Source organism: Sciurus vulgaris (genome assembly GCF_902686455.1).
Source record: "Sciurus vulgaris genome assembly, chromosome: 5".
Taxonomy (NCBI): Eukaryota; Metazoa; Chordata; class Mammalia; order Rodentia; family Sciuridae; genus Sciurus; species Sciurus vulgaris.
Window position 1 is genome coordinate 160,275,252 of NC_136465.1, and position 24,149 is coordinate 160,299,400.

General features: G+C 34.1%; 1 protein-coding gene across 2 annotated transcripts in view; it reads left to right on the top strand.

The window, feature by feature from the left end:
- Positions 1-24,149, top strand: part of SCYL2 (SCY1 like pseudokinase 2) — a 64,429-nt gene that overhangs the window by 632 nt on the left and 39,648 nt on the right. For both annotated transcript variants that reach the window (XM_079141373.1, XM_079141374.1), the window contains exons 2-3: positions 11,227-11,430; positions 20,394-20,551. In XM_079141373.1, the coding sequence (XP_078997499.1) occupies positions 11,254-11,430; positions 20,394-20,551 (335 nt within the window). In that variant the 5' untranslated portion in view covers positions 11,227-11,253. The remainder of the gene's footprint in view (positions 1-11,226; positions 11,431-20,393; positions 20,552-24,149) is intronic.

Here is a 24,149-nt window from a genome sequence, read left to right on the forward strand (position 1 = left end):
CGGAACTGGGTGAGACGGCTCCCCTCGGTTCTGAGGTCCGGCTCCCGTAACCTGGGTCACCTACCAGGGCCCAACCCTCCCGGTGTCCTCCGACAGTAGCCTGTAGTTCTTGAATGGAAGGTTATTGTGTGTGAGGTGGGTGGGGCAGGTGTTTTGTTAAGGATAAAAGCCCCATCGGTGGTTCCAACCTTCTTGTTTTTCTGAGAGAAAAAGATGAAGATTTAGACCTATAAAGCTTGCAAAAACTTCTTGGGATTCTACTGCATACCTGTGATGAGTAATTAAACACCCAGTGTTATCAAATCTACCTCTCTCATAGTCTTGATGAGCCACCAGACTCATTGGACTTTAAAGTGCCATGTCAGTAGTGACTTAAAAGTTGCCAGCTAGAATTTTTTGCAACATCAAATTCAGAAACAGTTTGTAGGATGACACCTAAAACATATAAGTAAGTTTTCTAAATTACATGTCTCTGTTCTGAAAAATTAATAGTTTAAGCAGAATACTCCAAACCAGCCTGTCATAAAACCTAATCACGTTCCGGTGGCTCCAAAGTCAGGTTCTTGAATATTCCTTTTGGACTTTGCTAGACTTTTTTCTTCTTTTCTTTAATAAAGCTTCCTGGGGTGTGTGTAAAGGAATGGAACGGGAAGTAAGATAAGGGTCTTCATTCTGTTCAGATCTACTTTACACGTGCAGAAACTTATGCTTTTGTCTCTAAGATCCATTAACAACCCCCCCCCCCCCAATAAATACGGGCACCTTGTTCTTCCATGTAATGAAATATTTTTATACAAATCAACTCTATATTTGAGAATATAAAACTTAGACTCACATTTGAAATTCATGATCTGCCCCCTCAAGAAAAAAATAGGTTCATTTATTGTGTTTTTATCCCTTTATATAGGAATTGATTTTTGATATTTCTTTTTTTATGCCTCGTAGTCTCTCGTGAAATCCTGTTTGTCACTTTAATATCTCTTGAATCTGTCCAGATCTTCAACTCTTATTTTCTACTTTCAGCCACCATCATCTTTCCTCTGAGCTGCTCTGTTAACTTCCTGATTATTGTATACCTACATCTACTATGACCTCTTTGGTTTTTTAACTTGCTAGACTGTTTAAAAACTCAGACCTAATGACATTGTATCTATGTTTAAAATCCTTCAGTGGCTTCTTACTGTTATGATACACTGAAATGCCTTATAAACCCCTTTGGTTGGCTCTCTGATTGCCTTTCCAACCTTATCTCCCCTTAGGGTTCTGGCATCCCCTTTCTCCCTGGTCACCTTGTCTATCTTTCTGTTCTTCTGATACGCATTTGGTTATACTTTGTGGAAACATCTCTGACTCTGGAAGTACTTTTTCTTTCCTTTTCATCCAGTATTGTCTATTCATCATTGAGCTCACTTCAGGGAACATTTTGCTGATGAGGATAGATTGTCCTGATTATATGTTCTCATGACATCATTTCAGAGTTGCCATATTTACTAATACTTAAGTAGATGTTCCTCATCTCCTAATACTGTATAAATGCTTTTAAATGTTTTTTGCAATGAATGAATTCATTGAATGCTTACCAAATGTGTCAGGAATTATTCTAAGCATTCTACATACATCAGCATCTTTAATCCTCAAAACAATCATCTGAGGTTTTGCGGTGCTGGGGTTGGAACCCAGGAGCGCTCTACTATGGAGCTAAATCCCCAGCCTATTGATTTTATCTTGAGATAGTGTCTTGCTAAGTTGCTGAGGCTGGCCCCAAACTTGTCATCCTCCTGCCTCAGCCTCCCACATAGCTGGGATTACAGGCATGTGCCACTATACCTTGTTCTCACCTACCCCCATTTTATAGAAATAGTGTAGCTGGGTGCTGTGGGACCATAGAGCAGCTAGTTGATGGTCACAGCTCTGTTCAGGGTTAGAATTGATATTCAAAATCAAGATTTCTTTGTTACTGAAGATTATATACTTAAACATACAGTAATTCTCACACTTGTGGGTTTATCAGAATCACCTGGGGGGCTTGGTCAAGCTACAGAGGTCCTGACTGTACTTTTATAGATTCTGTTTCCAGACATTTGAGATAGTACTTAGATATTCATTAGAATTTGAAAACCTTTGTTTTAGATAATACTTAAGTGCTTTATGAATTTGTTCCACATATTGTGCCACACTGTGTTCTAGATTTTTTTTTTTTTTTTTGCAGTGCTGGGGATTGAACCCAGGGCCTTGTGCTTGCGAGGCAAGCACTCTACCAACTGAGCCATATCCCCAGCCCCAGAGTTTTTTTTTTTTTTTTTTTTTAAAGACAGTAGATGTACTGAAGTGACTTTATTTAGTTTAATTTCATACCCAGTTATTCCTTTTTCCTCTCCTATAGCTAAAGGGACTGAATAGAGAGAAGCTGCCAGGGCTACTGTTTCCTTTTCTTTTTTAAATTATAATAAATCAAAGACTCTTATAAAAGCTATACATTAATTATATCGACTGGAAGTATCAAAAAACCTGGGATGTTTTTCATCAGTTCTTATATGTTTATGTTACTAATTTCATTTTAATTTTTCAAATTTTTATTTTTATTTTTAACTTTTAAATTCATTTGAATTAACTATACATGACAGTAGAATGCACTTTGACACATTTGAAATGGAGTACAATTTCTCATTCTTCCGGTTATACATATACCCCACTGGTTGCATATATGTACATAGGGTAATACTCTCTGATTCATTCTACTGTTCTTCCTACCCCCATGCCCCCTCCCCTCCCTTCACTCCCCTCTACCTAATCAAAGTAACTCTATTCTTCCCTAGCTGCCCCCCACCCTATTGTGAATTATCATCCACATACCAAAGAAAACATTTGGCCTTTGGTTTTTGGGGATTGGCTTGTTTTACTTAGCATGATGGTCTCCAGTTCCATTCATCTACCTGCAAATGTGATAATTTCATTCTTCTTTACAGCTGAGTAATATTCCGTTGTGTATATGTACCATATTTTCTTTATCCATTCATCTGTTGAAGGGCACCTAGTTCCATAGTTTAGCTATTGTGAATTGAGCTACTATAAACATTGATGTAGCAGTATCTCTGTAGTATGCTGATTTTAAGTCCTTTGGGTATAAATCAAGAAGTGGGATAACTGGGTCAAGTGGTGGTTGCACTCTGAGTGTTCTGAGGAATCTCCATACTCCTTTCCATAATGGTTACACCAGTTTGCATTCCCCCCAGCAATGTATGAGTGTGCCTCTTCCCCCACATACTCGACAACATTTATTTTTGTTTGTATTCTTGATAATTACCATTCTGAGGTAAGATGAAATCTTAATTTTGATTTGCATTTCTCTAGTTGCTAAAAATGTTGAATATTTTTTCATTTATTTGTTGATTGATTGTATTAATTCTGTGAAATGTCTGCTCAGTTCCTTAGCCCATTTATTGATTGGGTTATTTGTTTTTTGGTGTTAAGTTTTTTGAGTTCTTTATATATCTTGGAGATGAATGCTCTATTTAAGTTTTGTGTGGTAAAGATTTTCTCCCTTTCTGTAGGTTCTCTCTTCTCATTAATGATTGTTCCCTTTGCTGAGAAGAAACTTTTTAGTTTGAATACATCCCATTTATTGATTCTTGATTTTTCTTCTTGTTCTTTAGGAGTCTTGTTAAGGAAGTCAGATCCTAAACTGACATGGTAAAGATTTGGGCTTGGTTTTTCTTCTGTTAGGTGCAGGGTCTCTGGTCTAGTGCCTGTCTTTGATCTACTTTGAGTTGATTTTTGTACAGGGTGAGAGATAAAGGTTTAATTTCATTTTGTTACATATGGATTTCCAATTTTCCCAGCACCATTTATTGAATAGGCTTTTGTTTGTTCAGTGAATGTTTTTGGCACCTTTGTCTAATATGAGATAACTGTATTTACATGTATGTGTCTTTTATTTTGTACCATTGGTCTACATGTCTATTCTGGTGCTAATACCATGCTAGTTTTGCTCGGTGGCTCTGTAGTAAAGTTTTACCTCTGAATTTGTGATGCCTCCTGCTTCACTCTTTTGCTAAGGATTCTTTGACTCTGGGAATTTTATTTTTCCAAATGAATTTCATGATATTTTAATTTTTTTTATGCTGAGAATGGAACCCAGGGCCTGGTGCATTCCTGGGCAAGCACACTACCATTGAACTACACCTTCAGCATTCAAGCTACTAAATTGCTGTTTTAGCATATGTTGCTTAAAATTTCTCTGTTTTTATTTAAATCTCATTGTACAGTGGTCATAAGTTTGTAACCAATGACTGAAACTACTTATTGTTTCTCCCCTTGCATTTAGCATGGTTCTTTTTACCTTTAGCATGTACCCAGTAATTTGTTGTATAGATGTGTAATTCACTGTACATAGCTAAGTCACTTAAGTTTTTTATGTTTTTTTAAAAATCAGCCTTGTCTTCTGTAAGTAGTCTGTTTTGGTTCAACTGATAATAAATTAGGTACTTCTTGTGTTTGTAAAGAGAATGATTATATTCAGCTGGTATAATCTTGGTTCTGAATAAGATTAAACATGACTTTTATTTTGTCAAAGAAACCGTTTTTTTAAATTTTTTTTTTTTTTTTTTTTTTTTTTTTTGTAGTTGTAGATGGACAGAATGTCTTTATTTATTTATTTTATGTGGTGCTAAGGATCAAACCCAGTGCCTCAAACATGGTAGGCAAATGCTCTGCCACTGAGCTTCATCCCCAACCAAATAAACCATTTCTTGAAAACTTTCTTTTAAAAAATTTCTGGTAATCTTTGAATTCTCCTACAGAAGAAACATATATTTCAAGAATATATTTCAAGGGACTGGAGTTGTGACTCAGTGATAGAGTGCTTGCTAGGCATGTGAGGCCCTGGGTTTAATACTCAGCACCACATATAAATAAATAAAATAAAAGATTCATTGACAACTAAAAAAAAAATCAAAAAATATATTTCAAAATCTTCATTCTTTAACTGTAACAAGTAAGCACTGCCTGTAGGAATATGGCTTCAATTTTTTCCCCAAATTTTGAGATGCATTTTACCAAAAGTATTTAGTTTCATAGAAATGTAATTGTAATTCAGAATTATAATGTCTTACTTTATGCATACTTCACTATATCAATGATTATGTTAGTGATATTTTAAGGCATTTACATAGAAATCTCAGACCCTCGTGCCTCTTTATGGGATGAAACATTTGAGCTCATTTTGTGTTTGTTTATACAAATGTTCTTTCTAGTCAGTATTATTATTTTGTGCTTATTGATGATCTAGTCTAGAAGTCTTAATTTACTTTGTGTGTGTGTGGGAGAGGGTAGTGGGGATTGAATCCAGGGGCACTCTACCGCTGAATCTTTCCCCAGCCCTTTTTATTTTATTTTTTAGTTTTTTGGGGTGCTTGGAGATTAAGCCCAGGGGTGCTTTACCACTGAACTACATTCCCAGTCCTTTTTTTACTTTTTATTGTGAGACAGGGTCTCTCTCACTAAGTTGAGGCTGGCCTTGAAATTGGTATCTTCCTGTCTCTCAGCCTTCCAAGTAACTGGCATGTGCTACTGTGTCCAGCTTAAAGCAGCCTTGTTATTTGCATTGAAATATTTTCAACAAAAATGGCAGCTAATCCTGCTTTTTTACATTTTATTCTTGGGGAAGTAAGGGATTCTTTGCAGTTGTGTTATTTGAAAATCCATTTTTTAAACATAAATATAAATACCTATTCTGCTGTATATAGAGTTCATGAGCAGGCAGAACTGAAAGAATTTCCAATTCCTCTTTGCTGCCTGCCAGCAGAGGCTATAATACTCAACCTACTTTGTGAGGTACAAGTAAAATCTAGTGTGACAGCAGATTCTCCTTTTGGGTCTACTGAAAGCCAGGTAATAGCTGAGCCAGGTGATAGAATGATACAATCATGGAATAGTATAGAAACTACCCTGTGTCTTGTTTTGGCTGAGATTGAGGAGGTGGTTGAATTTCAGGTGAATTCTACTAAGTATACAAGGAGAAATGGCTTACATGAGTAAAGCATTTCTGTCATTTATAACTTTGAAAAAAATGGTCTTTATTAATCAAATGAAAATTTCAAGTTACCATTTTTAAAAAAACATTTGTCTTTATTTCTAGTGTCCTTTATTTTCTTGCTTTACTTTCTAAGCTATGTATACATCACCTCTGAATTATTTATTGACATTCTTTTCAGTCTTGAGGTATTCTCTGCCTCCAGCCCTAAAATATCTTTTACTCCACTAAAATCTTACTCATGCTTCAAACCCTTCTGTCCATAGTGATCTGGCTTTTCTACTCTCCTTTGCCATATTTTCTTTTTCTCCAGCTTTTATCTGAATTGCTTTGTTTTTGCCTTGTACTTTTACTCCTACATTTCTTCCATTCTCTACTTACCTTTAAAAGCTTTTCTTACATTATCGTTTTGGAGAAACATTCTTTTTCTAGTCTTTTTGCTCCTTTAACACTCTGTGTATTCTATAGCATTTTATCTTTTCTGTAGTCTAATGCTATAGTCGTTTTACTTGTATGTCTCTTCTCTCCTTAATGGTAGATCCTCATAGTTTATTTTTCCTTTACCTCCTCTGGTTTCTTACATATGGTATTAGGTGCATAGAAGGTATTCAATACAAATTATATCACCAGATGAGTTTCCATATCTATTCTCTAGCTTGTGTACATCGTTGTTGCTTTGTTTAGGTGATGGACAGACATTTCAAATTTGAATATCAACCATGAAAATATCCTTTGTTTTTCACGCTGATGTCTTTAGTTTTCCAATCATATCATAATCTTCTCTTCCATATCTTGGCACATGGTAATATTCCCCCCACTCTTTTTTTTTTTTTTCCTACCTGAAAAACACTTATTTTTTAGTTCATCTCAGTGTTCCCATAGCTTGATATATTCATGTCTGCAATCATTGCTGTACTCTTGACAGTCTGTCTGCCACTGGACTGAGTGCCTAAGGAGCAGATATGTTTCCATTTACATCTATATTTCCAGTGTATAACAGTGCATAGCAGTACTATGTCAGGCAGGTTAGAGGAACGGAGAGGTAGGTTTTAAGTAGGATTTATATTCCTTCATTTCCCCATCAAAATCAGTAGCAGATGTTCATAAAGAACAACTTGGCATAGCAAATAAATGTTTTCATAATGCCAATAGTAACATTTTTCTAACCACTTAAAAATGCAGCAATAAATTAAAAAGGGAAAGAATACTTCCACTTATAGTTCAAGTCTTTGATAGAAGAAAGGAAATTATATTTACATAAATATAATTACTGGAGAAAACAGTGTACAGACTAGTGCTGCCTTATTCCAGTGGTTTTCAAAATTTTTTGCTTGCGTATCCAGTAAAATGATTTTGAAAAACAGCATACCTCTTTGCATGTTTTTAGGCTACTGGCATTTGATGTATTTTGTCAAGAGCTTAAATAGTTATAAAGGATCTAATTTCTAGGTTGTATATTGTGATTGTGCATTATTTTTATCAAAATTTTAGAATTGAAATATTGGAATGTAGGACTTAAACATTTACTAGTTTTGAGATCTATAGCCTTACTGACGTTTTCTGTGTTACTGAGAGAACTCTTGAAGTCTCCAATTAAAATTGTGGATTTCTGTATTCTTTCAGTTTCTGTTGCCCTTATTTTGAAAGTCTCATTGAATGTGTGTATATATATAAAATTGTTGTGTTTTCTTTGTGAATTGACAACTTTATCATTACAAAATATCCTTTTTATCTTGAAGTCTATTCTGTTATTAATATATCCATTCAAACTTGGTATACATTCTTTTACTTGCATTTTTGTATTTTTTAAGTGAATTTCTTATAAGCAACATATAGTTAGGTCTTGCCTTATAAATCCAACTTGACAATAGAGTCTTTTAATTGGAATTTTTAATAATTTACATTTAATGTAGTTATTGATGTGATTGGATTTAAGTCTGCCATCTTGCTGTGTACTTTTTGTTGGTCGCACTTGTTCTTCTCCTTCCTGTAGCCCTACTTTGTTTTGTTTCTATTCTGTTTGCTTTAGGATTCTGTCTTTCACCACTATTCACCTTTTACTTATGTTTCTTTATTACTTTAGTTATTTTAAGGTTTATAATGTATATTTTTAACTTGCCACAGTATGCCTTCAAATGTTATACTGCTTCTCATAAAATCCAAGAATCTTTCAAAAATATACTTTCATTTCTCCCATACTTTGTTTAGGTATATTTCTTCTACATACATTATAAAGACAATACATTATTACTTTTACTTTAAATGATCTGCCATCTATTAAAGATATTCTAACAAAAGTCTTTTCATATGCCCATATAATTTTTATTTTCAGTTTCCTCCATTCCTTTTGTAGATCCCAATTTCTACCCGTATCTTTTTATTTCTGTTTGAAGAGATTCCTTTAGTATTTCTTGTACAAATTATCTTTTGGCAACAAATTCTCTAGGTTTTGTTTTTCTAAGAACTCTTTGTTTCCTACTGATTTTTATTGTTCCCCCTCTTTTTTGGGACTGGGTGTTGAACCCAGGGGTAATCTCCTACTGAGCTACATCCCTAGTTCTTTTTATTTTAGACACGGTCTCAATTATGTTGCCCAGACTGGGTTTGGACTTGGTGATCCTCCTGCCTCAGTCTCCTGAGTTGTTGTCTCATTGAAACTTTTTTAAATTTTATTTTTTATATGAATCTTTTATTTATTTTTAAATAAATATTTTTATTTTTATTTGTTCTAATTAGTTATACATGACAGTAGAATGCATTTTGATAAATCATACAAAACTGGGAGTATGATTTCTCATTTTTCTGATTGTACATGTTGTAGGATCACATCAGTTATGCAGTCATATGTACATGAGGTAAAAATGTCTGTCTCACTCTATCGTTCTTCCTACCCCCTATCCCTTCTCCTCCCTCACCCCTTTTACCTAAACTAAAGTAACTCTATTCTTTTTCTAGTGCCACCCCCTCCCTTATTGTGAATTAGCATCTGCATATCAGAGAAAACATTCTTGGTTTTTTGGGATTGACTTATTTTGCTTAGCATGATATTCTCCAACTCCATCCATTTACCAGCAATTGCCATAATTTCATTCTTCTTTAAAGCTGAGTAAATATTCCATCCCATATATATTTATATATGTGTGTGTGTACATATATATATGGTGTATACACACACACACACACACACACACACACACACATTTTTTTTATCCAGGACACCTAGGTTGGTTCCATAGTTTAGGTATTGTGAATTGAGCTGCTATAAACGTTGATGTGGCTGTGTCTTAAAATCAGCATACTACAGTTTCTCATTAAATTTTCAAAATTTTTTCTTTTTGGTTGTAGATGGACACAATACCTTTGTTTGTTTATTTATTTACTTATTTATTTTTATGTGGTGCTATGGATTGAACCCAGTGCCTCACACATGCTAGGCAAGCGCTCTACCACTAAGCTACAACCCCAGCCCTCTCATTGAATTTTGAAAGTTATTTTCCCCAACATACAGGATTCTAGGTTAATAATTTCTTTAGCACTTTACTGACCTTATTCAGTTCTCTGGTAGACATAGTTCCTGACATGAAGTCTGAGGAGATTCTTGTTTTTGTTCCTCTCTATATTATTTACCTGTTTTCTACAGCCACTTTAAAGATTTTTCTTTTAATAACTGATTTTCAGCTATTTGGTATAATAGATCTAGGTATTGTTTACTTTGTGTTTTTCCTTCCTTTTGATTTATTGAATTTCTTGAAGCTTTATATAATTTTTAGGAAATTTGGAAAAATTTTGGCCATTATTTTTTCCAATAAGTTTCCTCCCCTCTCTTTATTTTGGGAATCTATTTTCATGTATAAGATCTATGATATTATCCCACAGATCACTGAGACTTTGTTCATCTTTTTTTTTTTTTTCAAATTTTTTACTCCATCTTCAAGTTTTACTATTTTCCCCCTTACACTGTGTAATCTGTTTGTCTCATCCCTGAAATTGAGATTTATTTAAACTTATTTTTCATGTCTTGAGTTTTCATTTGGCCTTTTAAAAATTCCATTTTCTTTCATTTTGTTTATGTTTTCCTTTAACTACTTTGGACCTGTGATAATTTCTACTGTCTTTGCTAATTCTGTTTATCATCTTGAAGTCAGCTTTTACTGACTGATTTTTCACTTGATTATAAGTTATATTTTCTTTTTGTCATGTCTGATTTTTTGATTGTATGCTGAACGCTTTGTTACATTGTTGAATATATGATTTTTGTGTCTGTGTCTTCCTTTGATGAGTATTGGATTTTCTTCTGGATGGCATCTTAGTTAATTAGGATTAGTTTGGCCATTTGAGAATGACTTTTTGTTTGTTAGAGAAGATTTATCTTTTATCTTTTTTTTTTTTTTTTTATTAAGAGATGGGGTCTTGATATGTTGTCCAGGCTGGCCTGTAGCTCCTGGGCTTAAGCATTTCTTTTTCCCCAACCTCCCCAGTAACTGGGAGTACAGCATCATCACTTCCAGCTAGGATAGGTTTATCCTACTAAGGCATAGTCCTGCTAAAATACCCTAGTGATCAGTGAAGACTGTCCAGCCAGTTTGAGGAGTTATTGAATGATTTTGAAGCCCTGTGTGAATTCAAACTATTCTGCTCATAAACTCTTAAATTAATTGACCTGGTAGAGTCTCAGACTGCATGTGTGCAGTTAACATGAAGGGGACCTTGTGCTCTTTTCAACATAGCTTCCTTTACTTTGAAATTCCATCCACTTCAGCATCTCTTAATTATAGTACATCCCCTCAGATAACAGGTTAGATTCTGCTTATTGTTCTATGGTTTGATATGTGCCTGGTTAGTAAGCTGGGGCAAATCCTAGGGCTCACTTTTCAGTGTGATGTCTGACCTTCTATACCACTTTAAGTCTTAAAGGGAACATGTTATATAATTGAGCAGCATTGATTTTTTTTTTTTTCCTTTATGTAGTATCCATTATGAATATGTCTTTTCCTGGTCTGTGAGAAGTGAGATTGAGAGGAAATTTTTGATTCTAGCCATAAATGTGTAGTCAAGTGTTTTGGGTTCTCTGAAGGTAAAACCAACATGTAACTTATCTGTTTGGTATTGTTTGTTATTAAACTTTTCAAACTAAATTTTGAATAAATGCTTAGACAAAAACTGATCAGTTTTCCCATAACCTTCTGTGTTTCTAGGTAACTGTAACTACCTAATACACAGCCATGGAGTCCATGCTTAATAAATTGAAGAGTACTGTTACAAAAGTAACAGCTGATGTCACTAGTGCAGTAATGGGAAATCCTGTCACCAGAGAATTTGATGTTGGTCGACACATTGCCAGTGGTGGTAATGGGCTAGCTTGGAAGATTTTTAATGGCACAAAAAAGTCTACAAAACAGGTAAGTTATTTTGTGCAGCTGGAAAAAAACACACATGCTGAGTACCATAAAGCACATGCATGCATTTTTATGTTAAGAAATGCTGAAAGTTCTTAAAAAAAATAAAAAATTCTTTAGTGGGTTCTTAAATTAACTGTTTTTTATTTCATCTTATGAAGCCACACAAAAACAAAAATTTTAAAATATATCCCGTGCCTCCTGGTTACAGATATGCTGTGCGACATAGCATACCATACCATCTTGAACCTGTTTTTGTTTACTTAATAAGATGAATATCATTTGAGCATATTAAAAGATAATAATTGGCAAAATGTGTTTTAGGTTAAAAATTGCCACAGGCCTTAAGTTTTCTTTTACATTTGTCAATAAATTATCAGCAAAATATCCAGTTAAATATTATTAACATTAAGTGTACCCTGTTTAGTGCATATTTTCCCCCCAGAGCTGGGGAATTGAACCTAGGGTTTTGCCCATGCAAGCTAGGCAAGAATCTACTTTTGAGCTATACTGCTGGTCCATTTAGTGAATTCTTATTCCCTCTTTTATTCTATAGCCTTACCGAAAATAGGCTTCTGAATTTTTTTATATGTGTGTTTACTTGATAGCTTTTGCTTTAGAAGGGATAATGGTTATGGGAAATGTTCAGTAGTGTGTTTTGGGTTGTATTATTTTGTAATCGTTTGTTTTTGGAATTAATTGTTCTTTTAGGGAAGAGTATTGTGAATTTTTTTTTTTTTAATTTGACTTAAGAGATCAGTAGATGGTTCTTAGAAATGTAGAGGATCATTAGTGTTAAATTGTATCAGCAACTTTTGTTGGAATTGTTAAGGTATAAAAAATGGTCAAGGTTTAAAATCTTTATAGAAATATGATCTTGAAAAAAAGAGTCTAAAAGTATTTTTACTTCCTTACATGTGAAATAAATATATGGCATTTAAGATGTGAGGGATTTATTACACATACTTAATGACTACCCATAATCATACAGTTGTGGGTATGCATTATTTGCTTCTTTTTAAAGTCAGCTTATTTCCCAAACAATTATACTGAAGATCAAATTGGCTTTGGTTATCCTTTTATGAATTAGGAATTCTTGGTCCTGAGACAGATTACTAGTATGTACTTCATACCTGACTTAGGAATTTTGTTTTTATTGTTTGGAAGTCTTTTCAGATCCATAGTTAGTCCATGTCGTATATACTGATTGATTTAAATTATCATTTTTGAGCATTATTTTCTGTTTCAGTTCACCAACAACCCATCTACAAAGCAAGTGGTTTCTTTTTTTTTTTTTGGGTGCTGGGGATCGAACCCAGGGCCTTGTGCTTACAAGGCAAGCACTCTACCGACTGAGCTGTCTCCCCAGCCCCAGTGGTTTCTTAAAAGTACTCACAAGTTAAAAAAGCATTTACAAAGTTATGTAAATGACCAGTCTCCTGCAACACTAACACAAATTGCTTTTACAGTCTTTTACAGCCATGTGTCATTTAATGACAGGGATATGTTCCCTGAGAGATGTGTCATTCATTGGTTTTGTTGGTGTGCTAGAATTATGATGTCATTGGGGTATATAATCTTATGGGACCACCAAAATGTTATGTAGTACATGACTATATATATAAGGAGAAAATGAACACCATTTTCATTAAGGATGTGGTAATAAAATAGCATCTCTGTACTTGAACAAAAGGATGCTAGGTATTTGTGTTGATATGATAATTTTTATGCAAAAATCCCCTGATAAGAGTAGTAATTACAGCACCTTCAAACCAGATGAAATAAAGTAAATATTTATGAAACCTGGGATGCAGCAAGATAAAGAATTAGTAAATAACAATTTCCTTGTGAACTTGGTAATTTCACTTAGAGCTTCTGTTGCTGCTTATAGAACAGGATAAGTAGGCACAAATGATAGAGCCCTATTATCAACAGCTTACTGCCAAAACTGGATTCTCTTTGAAAACTTTAATCTTTTATTTTCCCCATAATTTTAATTTTAATCTTTATTTTTGAGTACTGGGGATTGAACTCAGGGGCACACGACCACTGAGCCACAACCCCAGCCCTGTTTTGTTTTTTATTTAGAGACAGGTTGCACTGAGTTGTTTAGTGCATCACTTTTGCTGAGGCTGGCTTTGAACTCTCGATTGTCCTGCCTCAGCCTTCAGAGCCACTGTGATTACAGGTGTGCGCCACCTTGCCCGGCCATTTACCCCACCCATTTACTGCTTTTGGGGGAAGAGGTAGTTTTGAAATACATCAGTACTTCTGCTAGATATGATTTTGAATTTTCTTTCTTTGTCAGAACTGAGTATCCTATATTTGCTACTGATTAATTCTTTAGTGAAGAGCTAAGTCTGTAAACACATTGACATTAAAGCTTCATTTTTAACTTCTTCCTTAATTGAAAATATTAATTCTTTTTCAATGCTTCATTTTTATTGAGATCACATAAAGTAGGTGATCCAGAGCTGTGCTGTCCAGTATGACAGGCACTAGACACATCTATTTAAATTAAATTAAATTCCTTCGTTGTCCTAGTCTCCTTTCAACTGCTCCTATCTGTGTTGGGGACTTTGAGTTGGAGGGGGTCTCATACTGTTTCAATAGACATGAAGATGTTTTCTGTTGCTGCATGACAGTAAATACCATGATGTTCAAGTCATTGTATTTAAAGTTCACTTCATATTTTCTTCCTGAGCAAACACCCTTCACTTTTTTACATGATTTTTGAGGAGATTATTATAATGTTGTCTCCCTCCACCACCCAACAATAGTTCTGAGTTAAAAGAATCCCTATAAAAGTATATTTAAGTTAGTGGACTGAGACAGACATCATTACCCTATGTACCTATATGATTACATGAGTGGTATGAATCTACATTGTATATAACCATAGAAATGAAAAGTTGTACCCCATTTGTGTACAATGAATCAAAATGTAGTCTGTAAAAATAAAAAAAGAAAAAAGTATATTTAAGGCTTGCATTCCCTTTGAAAGTTTAGCTGGGTGTTTTTGGGTTATTTCAAGTTTACATAAATATATGGTGAATTATAATTTTAAGATCTTGTACAGTTTTTGACTTTTTAATCTAGATGTTGGAATTACTACTCTGGGAAGAATAATAATTATAGCACCTATAGAGAAAATAAAAGAAAGCAAATATTTATGAAATCTAGGATGCATCAATGTAAAAAATTAGTAAATAACAATTTACTTGTGAACTTGGTAATTTCATTGTACCTAATTGGACATATCTCTGTTAGTATTCTGGCTTTACATTCCCAGGAAAAAAATCTACAGAAATTGTTCTGCTGATATTTACTGTTTTTAAAGGACATCATTCAAGAAATTCCTTGTAGTAAATAATTTATGAGAGTAAAATAAAGACTTGCTAAGAATTGTCAGTGTATAATTGGTTTCTTGCAATAATTAAATTGAGTTCTTAAGCCAATTTTATATAAAAAGCCATTTAAAATTTTAAAAGTTACTATTTGGATAAATTTAACCAAATATGAAGTTTATGAACATGTTGAAATAGTTTCTATCAATATGGTCAGTTGATCTTTAATTATATCTGATTGTCATTTGATGCTGTCATTTAGGCTTACATACTAATGATATGAGCCATTAATGTACTTGTGGAGTTGCTTTTCTGTTTAAGCATTCAGTTAAAAGCAATTCTTAGTCCCTTGTACTCTTTCTGGACTCTGAGATCTATGTATTTTTTGAAATATAAGCTTATTTTAAAGAATTTAATGTACAACATAAAATAGTGTGCAAATCATGAGTGTATGGCTTGATGAGTGTTCACAGTGAACACATTCTTGTTACTAACATCCACATTAGGAACTAAAACATGGATCTGAGAATGTACCTTTGTGGTAGATAACTTGCCTAGTATGCCACAAGGTTTGGGTTTAATCCCCGGTATCACGAAAAGAAAACAAAAAAAAGAAAGAAAATATTACTAATGTTCTTATCCTCTCCTAGTTATATCCTCACCCTCCTCTCCAAGGGTAACCACTGTTGTGTCCTTTAACACCTTAATATGATTTTGCCTGTTTTTGAACTTTATTTAAATGAATTATATGGTATATACTGTTGTGTTTGGCTCTTTTCCTTAGCATTGTGTTCATAAGAAATATGTTGAATGTATTTATTTTCTTTAATATATAGAGTATTGCTATGAACTTTCTTGTATGTACCATTAGCATATATGACACATAACCTGGATGTGGAACTGCTCTATTTTACTACGTTCAGTATCAGTTTTCCAGAGTGGTTGTACCAGTGCACACCTCTGCCAGCAGTTACAGTTTCTCTATGCCCCTGCCAAGCTTATTACAATTAATCTTTTTAATTTCAGACATTCTGAGTAGAGGATCTAGTTAATTTTTGAGAATTCAGTGAAATACTCCCCATTTGCCTATTTCCGGAGCCATTTTAAAGGTAGCTGATAGAGACCTGGGTGTGGTGGGCACAGACTGGTAATCCCAGTGACTTGGGAGGCTGAGGCAGGAGTATCATAAGTGAGCGAGGTCCTAAGCAACTTAGTGAGCCTCTTTCAAAATTTAAAATAAAAAGGACTGGGGATGTGACTCAGTGCTGCCACAGTGCTGCTGAGTTCAATTCCCAGTGCCAAAAAAGAAAAAAAAAAGTCTGATAGGTAATTGTGTGTATAGCATTTATGCCATTGTATATCTTTTATGGCTTTGTAAGTGACTTAGTTTTTCTGTAGAACTTCATATTTAGGCTTAAAATGATTATCTGAACATAGGTACACTTTTCAAACATATTCTTTTTTTTTTGATATTTGAGAGGTATCTCTGAAACCCATGTCCTTGATTGGAGTTCTTATTGGCTTTTGTAATTTTTAAATTATACTTTATTTATATAAATCATTAAAAATGAATTTTTTGGAGGGGGGTTCCAGCAATTGTACTCAGGGTCACATGACCACTGAGCCACATCCTCAGCCCTATTTTGTATTTTATTTAGAGGCAGGATCTCAATGAGTTGCTTTCGTGCCTCGATTTTGCTGAGTCTTGCTTTGAACTCACGATCCTACTGTCTCAGCTCTCAGAAACTTTGGGATTAAAGGTGTGTACCATGAGCCCTGCAAAAAATGGAATCTTTTAAAAGTCAGCATACTGTAGCGATACATTTTGAAACTAACCTAGATGTCCATCAACAGATGAATGGATAAAGAAAATGTGGCATATATATGCAATGGAGTTTTATTCAGCCATTAAGAAAAGTGAAACTGTGTCATTTGCAGGAAAATGGAAAGAACTTTTGGAGCATCATGCTGAGTGAAATAAGCCAGACTTAAAAAGTCAAGAATCTGATGTTTTCTCTCTTGTGGAAGCTATAGAGACAAAAGGAGAAAAGGAATAGGGCAGGGGAAGTATCGCATGAAATTAGAAGGGAGACCAGTGGAGTAGATGAAGAGGGTCCAGGGTGGTAGGAAGGAGAGGGAAAGAGGAGGCCCTGGAGATGAATTTGACCAAATATTATTATGTAATTTGTGAGTATGTCACAATGAATCCTACTGTTGTGTGTAATTATAATGCACCAATAAATAAATTAATCTAAAAAATGGATTTTTTTTGGCCAAACTATAATAATTGAGGATTGTTTAACATATTGTATATTATGTACACTATGTGCACACACACATATGTATGTATAACACACATAAAATTATTTAAAATTTTTAAATTATATAAAATTATTTAAAAATTGGAATACAAAAAAATTGGAATACTATTGTTGGAAACTTAGCTTTAGATGGGAATAGGACTACTGTGAGACTGATAGTTTGTTTAAATAATTTGTAATAAAAGCAGCACAAAATTATAATTTCCATCTTACCCATACTTAATTTTACTTCCTTTCATGTAGAAAAATAATTTTACATTTTGAAATTGCCTTCAACTATTTTATACCAAGTGTTTTTTCTTTGTTTTTTTTTAAATATTAAAAAAATTAAAAAAAATTTTTAGTTGTCAGTGCACCTTTATTTATTTATATGCAGTGCGAGGGCAACTACGGTGTTATTTTGGCTTCAGGGTCATACACATTGGCCTGGTATATATTTTCCTCCTAAGTGCTTCATGAGCTTCATAACATCTCCAGTTAAATGACTTGTTTTTTACTGTGAGGATAATGAAGATTGGTTGGATTTTAAAATTTTAAACATAATAAACATTTCATTGTTCATATTTTATTTAGCCTACTAAATGTAGAGTTGGACTTGGTTCCTTCAGTATTAAAAAGTATACATTTGTCATCATTACCCTATGTATATATAAGATTACACAAATGATGTGAATCTGTATTGTGCACAACCATGGAAAGAAAAGTTGTGTCCCATTTGTGTACAGTGAATCAAAATGCAGTCTGTAAAAAAAAAAAGTATACATTTGTTATTTAATTGTCAGTATTTGTGGGTGAAGCTCACAAATATTCTGTGTAACTAAATTATAAAAGTAAACAGATTATACTTTGTATTTTAAAATAAAGGAAACCATTATGCAAAGCTTGATGTATTAGTCAAGTAATTTTAAGGGGTATGTGTTGCTGCCTTTCAGTCTTCTATAAAACTCAAGTTATTTTTAACTTACTTTAACTTAAAATTTAATTTTTATTTCATTGTTTTGAAGGAGTATTATCTCAAAGTCAGATGATAGACGAAGAGTGTGATGCTTGGCAGTCACTATTGCCCAGTCACAAAGGGTCCAGAAAATAGAAATCACAGGAAACATCTGTGTTTTGGAAAATGTCTCTGTTGGCTCATAAGAGATAGGTTAAAGGAGGGCATGATTGCTGTTAGGGAATTCCAAATGCATTACTTTATATCTCATAATGTATTTTTATTTCTTGAATAATCTTGTTTTCAAAGTTCACCTTTATAGTAAGCAAAGTAGCTTTTTAAAAATAATTAAATAGGTCTATTTCAAATGGAAATCCTCATTTGTGACAAATATTAGTTTTTAGAAGAATTTCATATTCTTTTTTTTTAAAGTGGGCTGTTGGAAAAAATACTTTTTAGTGGGTGACTTTCAGTTTGTTTTAAACGATATGCAGTGAATAAACAATAGAATACCAAATATTGCATGTATTTTGTTCTAATCAATTTTTGTGTAAAAAGTCATTTAAACTAAAGTTAATCATTGTCTACTCTTTACTGGATAGTTGAGAAAGTCATTGTTTCTTCTGTATATTTGAAATTATAATAAAAAGATGAAAAAGATTTTAATTTGAGATAATAAAATGCTTCTGTTAATTACTTACCATTATTGACTACAAGTCCAGCAATAAACGTTGGAGAGTCTTCTAGCAAGATCTAAGTACTGGATATGGGGACCAGTAAAACATTGCTTCGTGTTTTGTTTGGTTTTGCCATGCTGGGGATCCAACCCAGGCCTCACTCTTCAAGCCCTCCACTACTCAGCCACACCCCATCCCCACCAGTAAAGCATTGTTGCTTGCTTCAGAAAGCTTATAATAGAGGCAGGCAGGGCTTTTATGGAAGTGGTATGGTTAGCAGAGTGCGTAGGACAGGTTGATTATCCCTTATCTGAAGTGCTTGGTATCAGAAATGTTTACACTGAGTATTCATAACCAAAAATCTGAAACTTGAATCTTTTTGACCATCTAAGCTTCAGTTTTGGAGCATTTTGATCTGTTTTCAGATTAGAAATGCTCAGTCTGATAACAAAATAATAAACGAAAAATACAAGTTGGAAATTGATTATCATATATTCTGATGAAAGGGAAATACAGGCTAAGAGTTTTAGGAAGTTAGTATGAGGTCTGAAGAGTCAATAACACAATTTTGTGGAAATTGATTGATTTCAACTGATACAAATAGAGAGAAAAGTATTTTCAAGATAGTTGGTAGCCTGTTCTGACTTATGTAGGAATCTGTTATCTTTCACCTTAAATAATAAATGAGTCTCTTGAGTCTCTGAAAGAATTTTATGTTCTTTATTTTTTCTTTATGTTCTTTTAAGAGTGGTAAAACTAAGCTCAAGAACCATTTTATATGATCTTTTTTTTTAAGACTTAAAATATCTTGAAAAAACAAACACATTTAAATTAGATGCATTTATAAAATGTGTTATAGCAGAACACTTACTAAAATAAAATTTTGCGCATGATTGGTGCGATAGCAATTGAACTTCTAGGTTATTTTTTTTTAGTTCAAATTAATATTACATAAAACTCTTACTTTCTTCTCTTGTGTCTCTTAATGATCAAAAGGGCTAAGTTGATCTGTTTATATAGGTTGAACATTCCTAATCCAAAAAATCTGAAATCTGAAATGCTCCAACATCTAAAACCTTTTGAGTGCCAACATGATGCTGTGTGTGGAAAATACCACACCTGACCTCATGTGGTAGTCAAAATGCAAATGCACTAAAAATATTGTTTAAAGTTACTCAAGTCTATCTGAGTAAGGTATGTATGAAACGTAAGTGGAATCTGAAACACCTCTGTTCCCAAACATTTCAGATAAGGGACACTCAATCTGTATATGAATGTTATTTAAAACTGCCAGTCAACTTCAGTGCTTTCTTCCTGGAAGTATGTACCATGTTATTACTTGAGTGTTCCATATTTGTCTTTGCTATTTTTGAGGAGACAGGATGGTATATTGGTTCTAGGATTAGACTACCCAGGTTTGAGTCTTGGCTCCTCATTTTTTTTCCATGAAATCTTAGATAAAACATTTCTTTTGTTCTCTTTAGATGAGAACTCTGGGTGTCATACCTTTAAAATTATTTAGATTTATTAATCATGAGGAGACCAACAATTTGATGAGAAAAGTATTACAATGGTGCTAAAATTTTCATGGCATTAGGTTTTACTTCTATTTTTAGATTACTGACACTCAAATATAACTTTATTACTTTTATATAGTTCTTGATTAAAGTGACAATTCTTTTATTAGGAAGTGGCTGTTTTTGTCTTTGATAAAAAGCTGATTGACAAATATCAGAAATTTGAAAAGGATCAGATCATCGATTCTCTAAAACGAGGAGTCCAACAGTTAACACGGCTACGACACCCTCGTCTTCTTACTGTCCAACATCCTTTAGAAGAATCCAGGTAAATTTTTATAAAAACTTATAAGGAGATTTGTGAAAAAAGTTAAAAATTACTATATTTGAAGTCTGTTTCAAATATTATCAGTGAAAAATTGTTATAAACTGTCATTCTTATGTATTAGTTTCCTAAAATTTATTTGCATTGTGCATGTATGTTTCTTTTTTGGAATATTGATAAAGACTTTCTTCACATTTGCTTTGAGTCTATATTTAAGTGCCTACTCTATGCTCAGCACTACAGTAGTCAGAATGGAAGATGTAGAAGTATGGAGTTCATTTACTGCCTGAAAGTGACTGTCCTTGCTAATTCACTAGAATTTCTTGTCTCTGCCTCCCCCCCCCCCCCCGCCTTTTTTTTAGTACTAGGGATTGAACCCAGCAGTACTCAACCACTGAGACACATCCCCAGCCCATTTTTAATATTTTATTAGAAACAGGGTCTTGCTGAGTTGCTAAGTACCTCGCTGAGATTGGCTTAGAACTCGAGATCTTCCCGCCTTGGCCCCCTGAACTGCTTGGATTACAGGCATGCGCCACTGCGCCTGGCTATTGTCTCCTTTATGTTAAGGCAGTACTTGGGGACCAATTTTGTGTATGTGGCAAGTGGGATTCCAGGCATTCCATCTTATGTTACACCCAGCCTGTCAGTCCCATAGCCCCCAGTTACTTTACCATCTATTTTTTCTTGAAGATGATCTTGGGAAATATTGCTGGCCAGAAAATGAAATTTATGTGATCTTGACTGAACCCTCAAGCCTGTGGTGCTTTTAATACTCCTTTGGCTACCCTAGCTTTATAAACCTTTTCCACATTATTCATAGCTCCAAATGTATTTATTTGTTCCTTCTTAGCAGACTGCATTCCCTTTTTAATAGGATCCTTACTCAGGTGATTTGCTATTTGTGTTCTGTGGTCCCTAGTATTTAAGGATAGGGGAAGAATAGGCAAATGGGGGACACAGCTGGCAGAGTTCCAAGCTTCCCATCTCCTTTCAGGTAGTGTAATTTTGCTTTTGTCAGTTTGGCATATTGGGTTTCTCAAAAATTCTTACACTTTCATCTTCACTAATCAGCCCCCCTCCTTAAAAAAAAGCAGGAGATCCTTTGTCCTCACCACAACCTAAAAAAAGACAGAATTTACCATGTGAAAACTATCCTAAATGATTCACATTGTTTAACTCATTTAAATCTCACAGTTATATAGGATGAGGATCAGAGATATTCCTTAAAACTGGCAGCGATGATTCCTGAGCCCCTAGTTTTTTTTAAGTGTACCATGCTATGTTTGCCCAAAAATTTGCTCATATATGTTATCATAAAAATATCCTTATTACTTGTATCTACATCTTATAGTTCATAATTACTTTTTAGATTTCTTGAGACAACCAGTGTATTACACTTTCTCTGTCTCAGTGCTTCTTTTATAGTGATTTAAATATTATAGAACTAGAAATTTATTGTCAAACAGGAAGAGATAATTCATAGATTAAGATATCTTAATTGTGAGGTTGTAAAAATTGTAGACACATTAATAGAAATAGGAACACTTTAGGGAAGGAAAAATAATAGGTTCCAGTTGTTAAGTGAATTAATGATATTGAGATGGCATTGGAATTATCCAAAGGAAATCTCCTACAGAAAGGATAATTCATCTGAAAGTTCAGAGTTGGTGATGTGTATGGGAGTAACAGAGGCAGTAATTGAAACTGGGTTAAAATGGATTTTTTTCAAGAATATGAGTAAAAAGAGCAGTATACGGAGGAATGAACTTTGAAATGTAGGAAGGAAAAGAGCCAGGGAAGGAAAAAGGAGAAATCATTGTCATATGGCAGGAGAAAACCTGGCAGCATGTCACAGAAGCCAAGGGAGAGGGAGAAAAGACTCACTAACACTGGAGACCTCATTATGAAAAGAAAGTAAGGAATGAGAAGAATCCATTATGTTTGACTAGTGAGAGGTGGTTAGTGACATTCAAGTTTCAATGAGATGGCAGTTTGTAACTAGAAAATGCAAAAGAACCCAGGAGAAGACATGTGGGTCAAGTCCTGTTGGAGGAACTCAAAGGAGGATGGTTGAGGAATCAATAATATACTCAGGTGAAGTTTCATGTTAGATGAACTGTACTTTTTTGAGAAGTAGAAAGTGACTACTAGGTAAGTAAGGGAACCGTGGAATAGGAATTAAATAAGAGGACTGTGAATAAATGTTGTTGAATATTGAAAACAAAGAGAACAAGATTCAAGTGTATTTTGTACAAATGAAACCTATCATGGTCATTACAGGATTAAAATTTGCCCAGTTAAGGTGATAGTTTATTGTTGTGGACTTTGGGGGAAGAAAGGAATCAAGTATAATGAAGATCTGAATTTGTTGTACACAGATATTGGGAAGCTAAGTTTTGGTGGAGGTGGTGAAAGTAAATGACTGGTAATTTGTGATCGTGGAGATGGTCCTTAAGGACATATAGCATTTCTGCTCTGTGATTAATGGTAATGGAAATGAATATTCATGAAAGATTATAAGGCCTTGGAACTTTATTCTTGATGTGACCAAGGATGATTTGGGGGTCAAGAGAGAGCAAAAAATAAGAGTTGATCAAATAATTGAGTCCTAGGAAAGTATTTGAGCAATGTTAGAACAATTTGGCAAAGAATGCCTGGTGTCCTCTGGGTTAATGAAGTGAGTCGTAGGCATAAAAACAAGATATCATCCTTGATAACGACTGAACAGGCAGGAAATATGATCCTTTTTCTCTTTCAAAAATCTAAGCAGATCTGTCTCTATACATGTTGAGTATATGTGCTTTTGTTTAAAAAATAGGTTCAATACAGAAAAAAATTATTCAGGGATTGTGGACATGTGAAACAACAGAGTTCATACTTAGCGTTAAACAATCACTGTGCTGGCACAGAAGCTTGGTTTAGCCCTGTTGCTCCACTACCTTGTAATTCTTCATTGCCAGAGCCCAAAGCCCAAGGCCTAAAATGTTAAGGCTTGAGCTCAGGTGTTTGGTAATTTTAACAGCAGTAATAAGCATTTATTGAGCATGTACACTAGATGCTTTGCTATGTATTTTATATGATTATCTCATTTGATCTTCATAGTAACACTTGAAGGTGCATCTGTTACCATCATTTTACAAATGGGCATAGTGAAGCTGAGAGTTAAGGTGTCCAGTCTCACCAAGGTAGGGAATCGGAATGGTGGAACTTTGTCTTCAAAGTTTGAGGTCTTACTCAAAGTTTGATCATTACTCTATAAGGGTATTGAATGTCAACATCTAATGTTTTCTGGATTTGTAAATCTTATACATCAAAAACCAATAATTAAAAAAAACTAAAAACTGTGACACCTTAAAAAAAATGCTACATAAAGTAGATAAAAGCAAAGTCGCTTTGATTGAAGTAAGAATGGGGGACCTGGAGGTGTGCACTGTCCCTCTTCCTGACTCCTCTTGCTCCTGAGGCGTCTGGGAAGTCTGTAGGTTCCCTGAGCACATTGTGAAAATTGCAGCTTTAGAAATAAGGATATCATAGGTATGCGATACCGGTATTTTAAGTAAGTTTATTGGTTTCACAAAAGGAATAGCAATCATTTGAA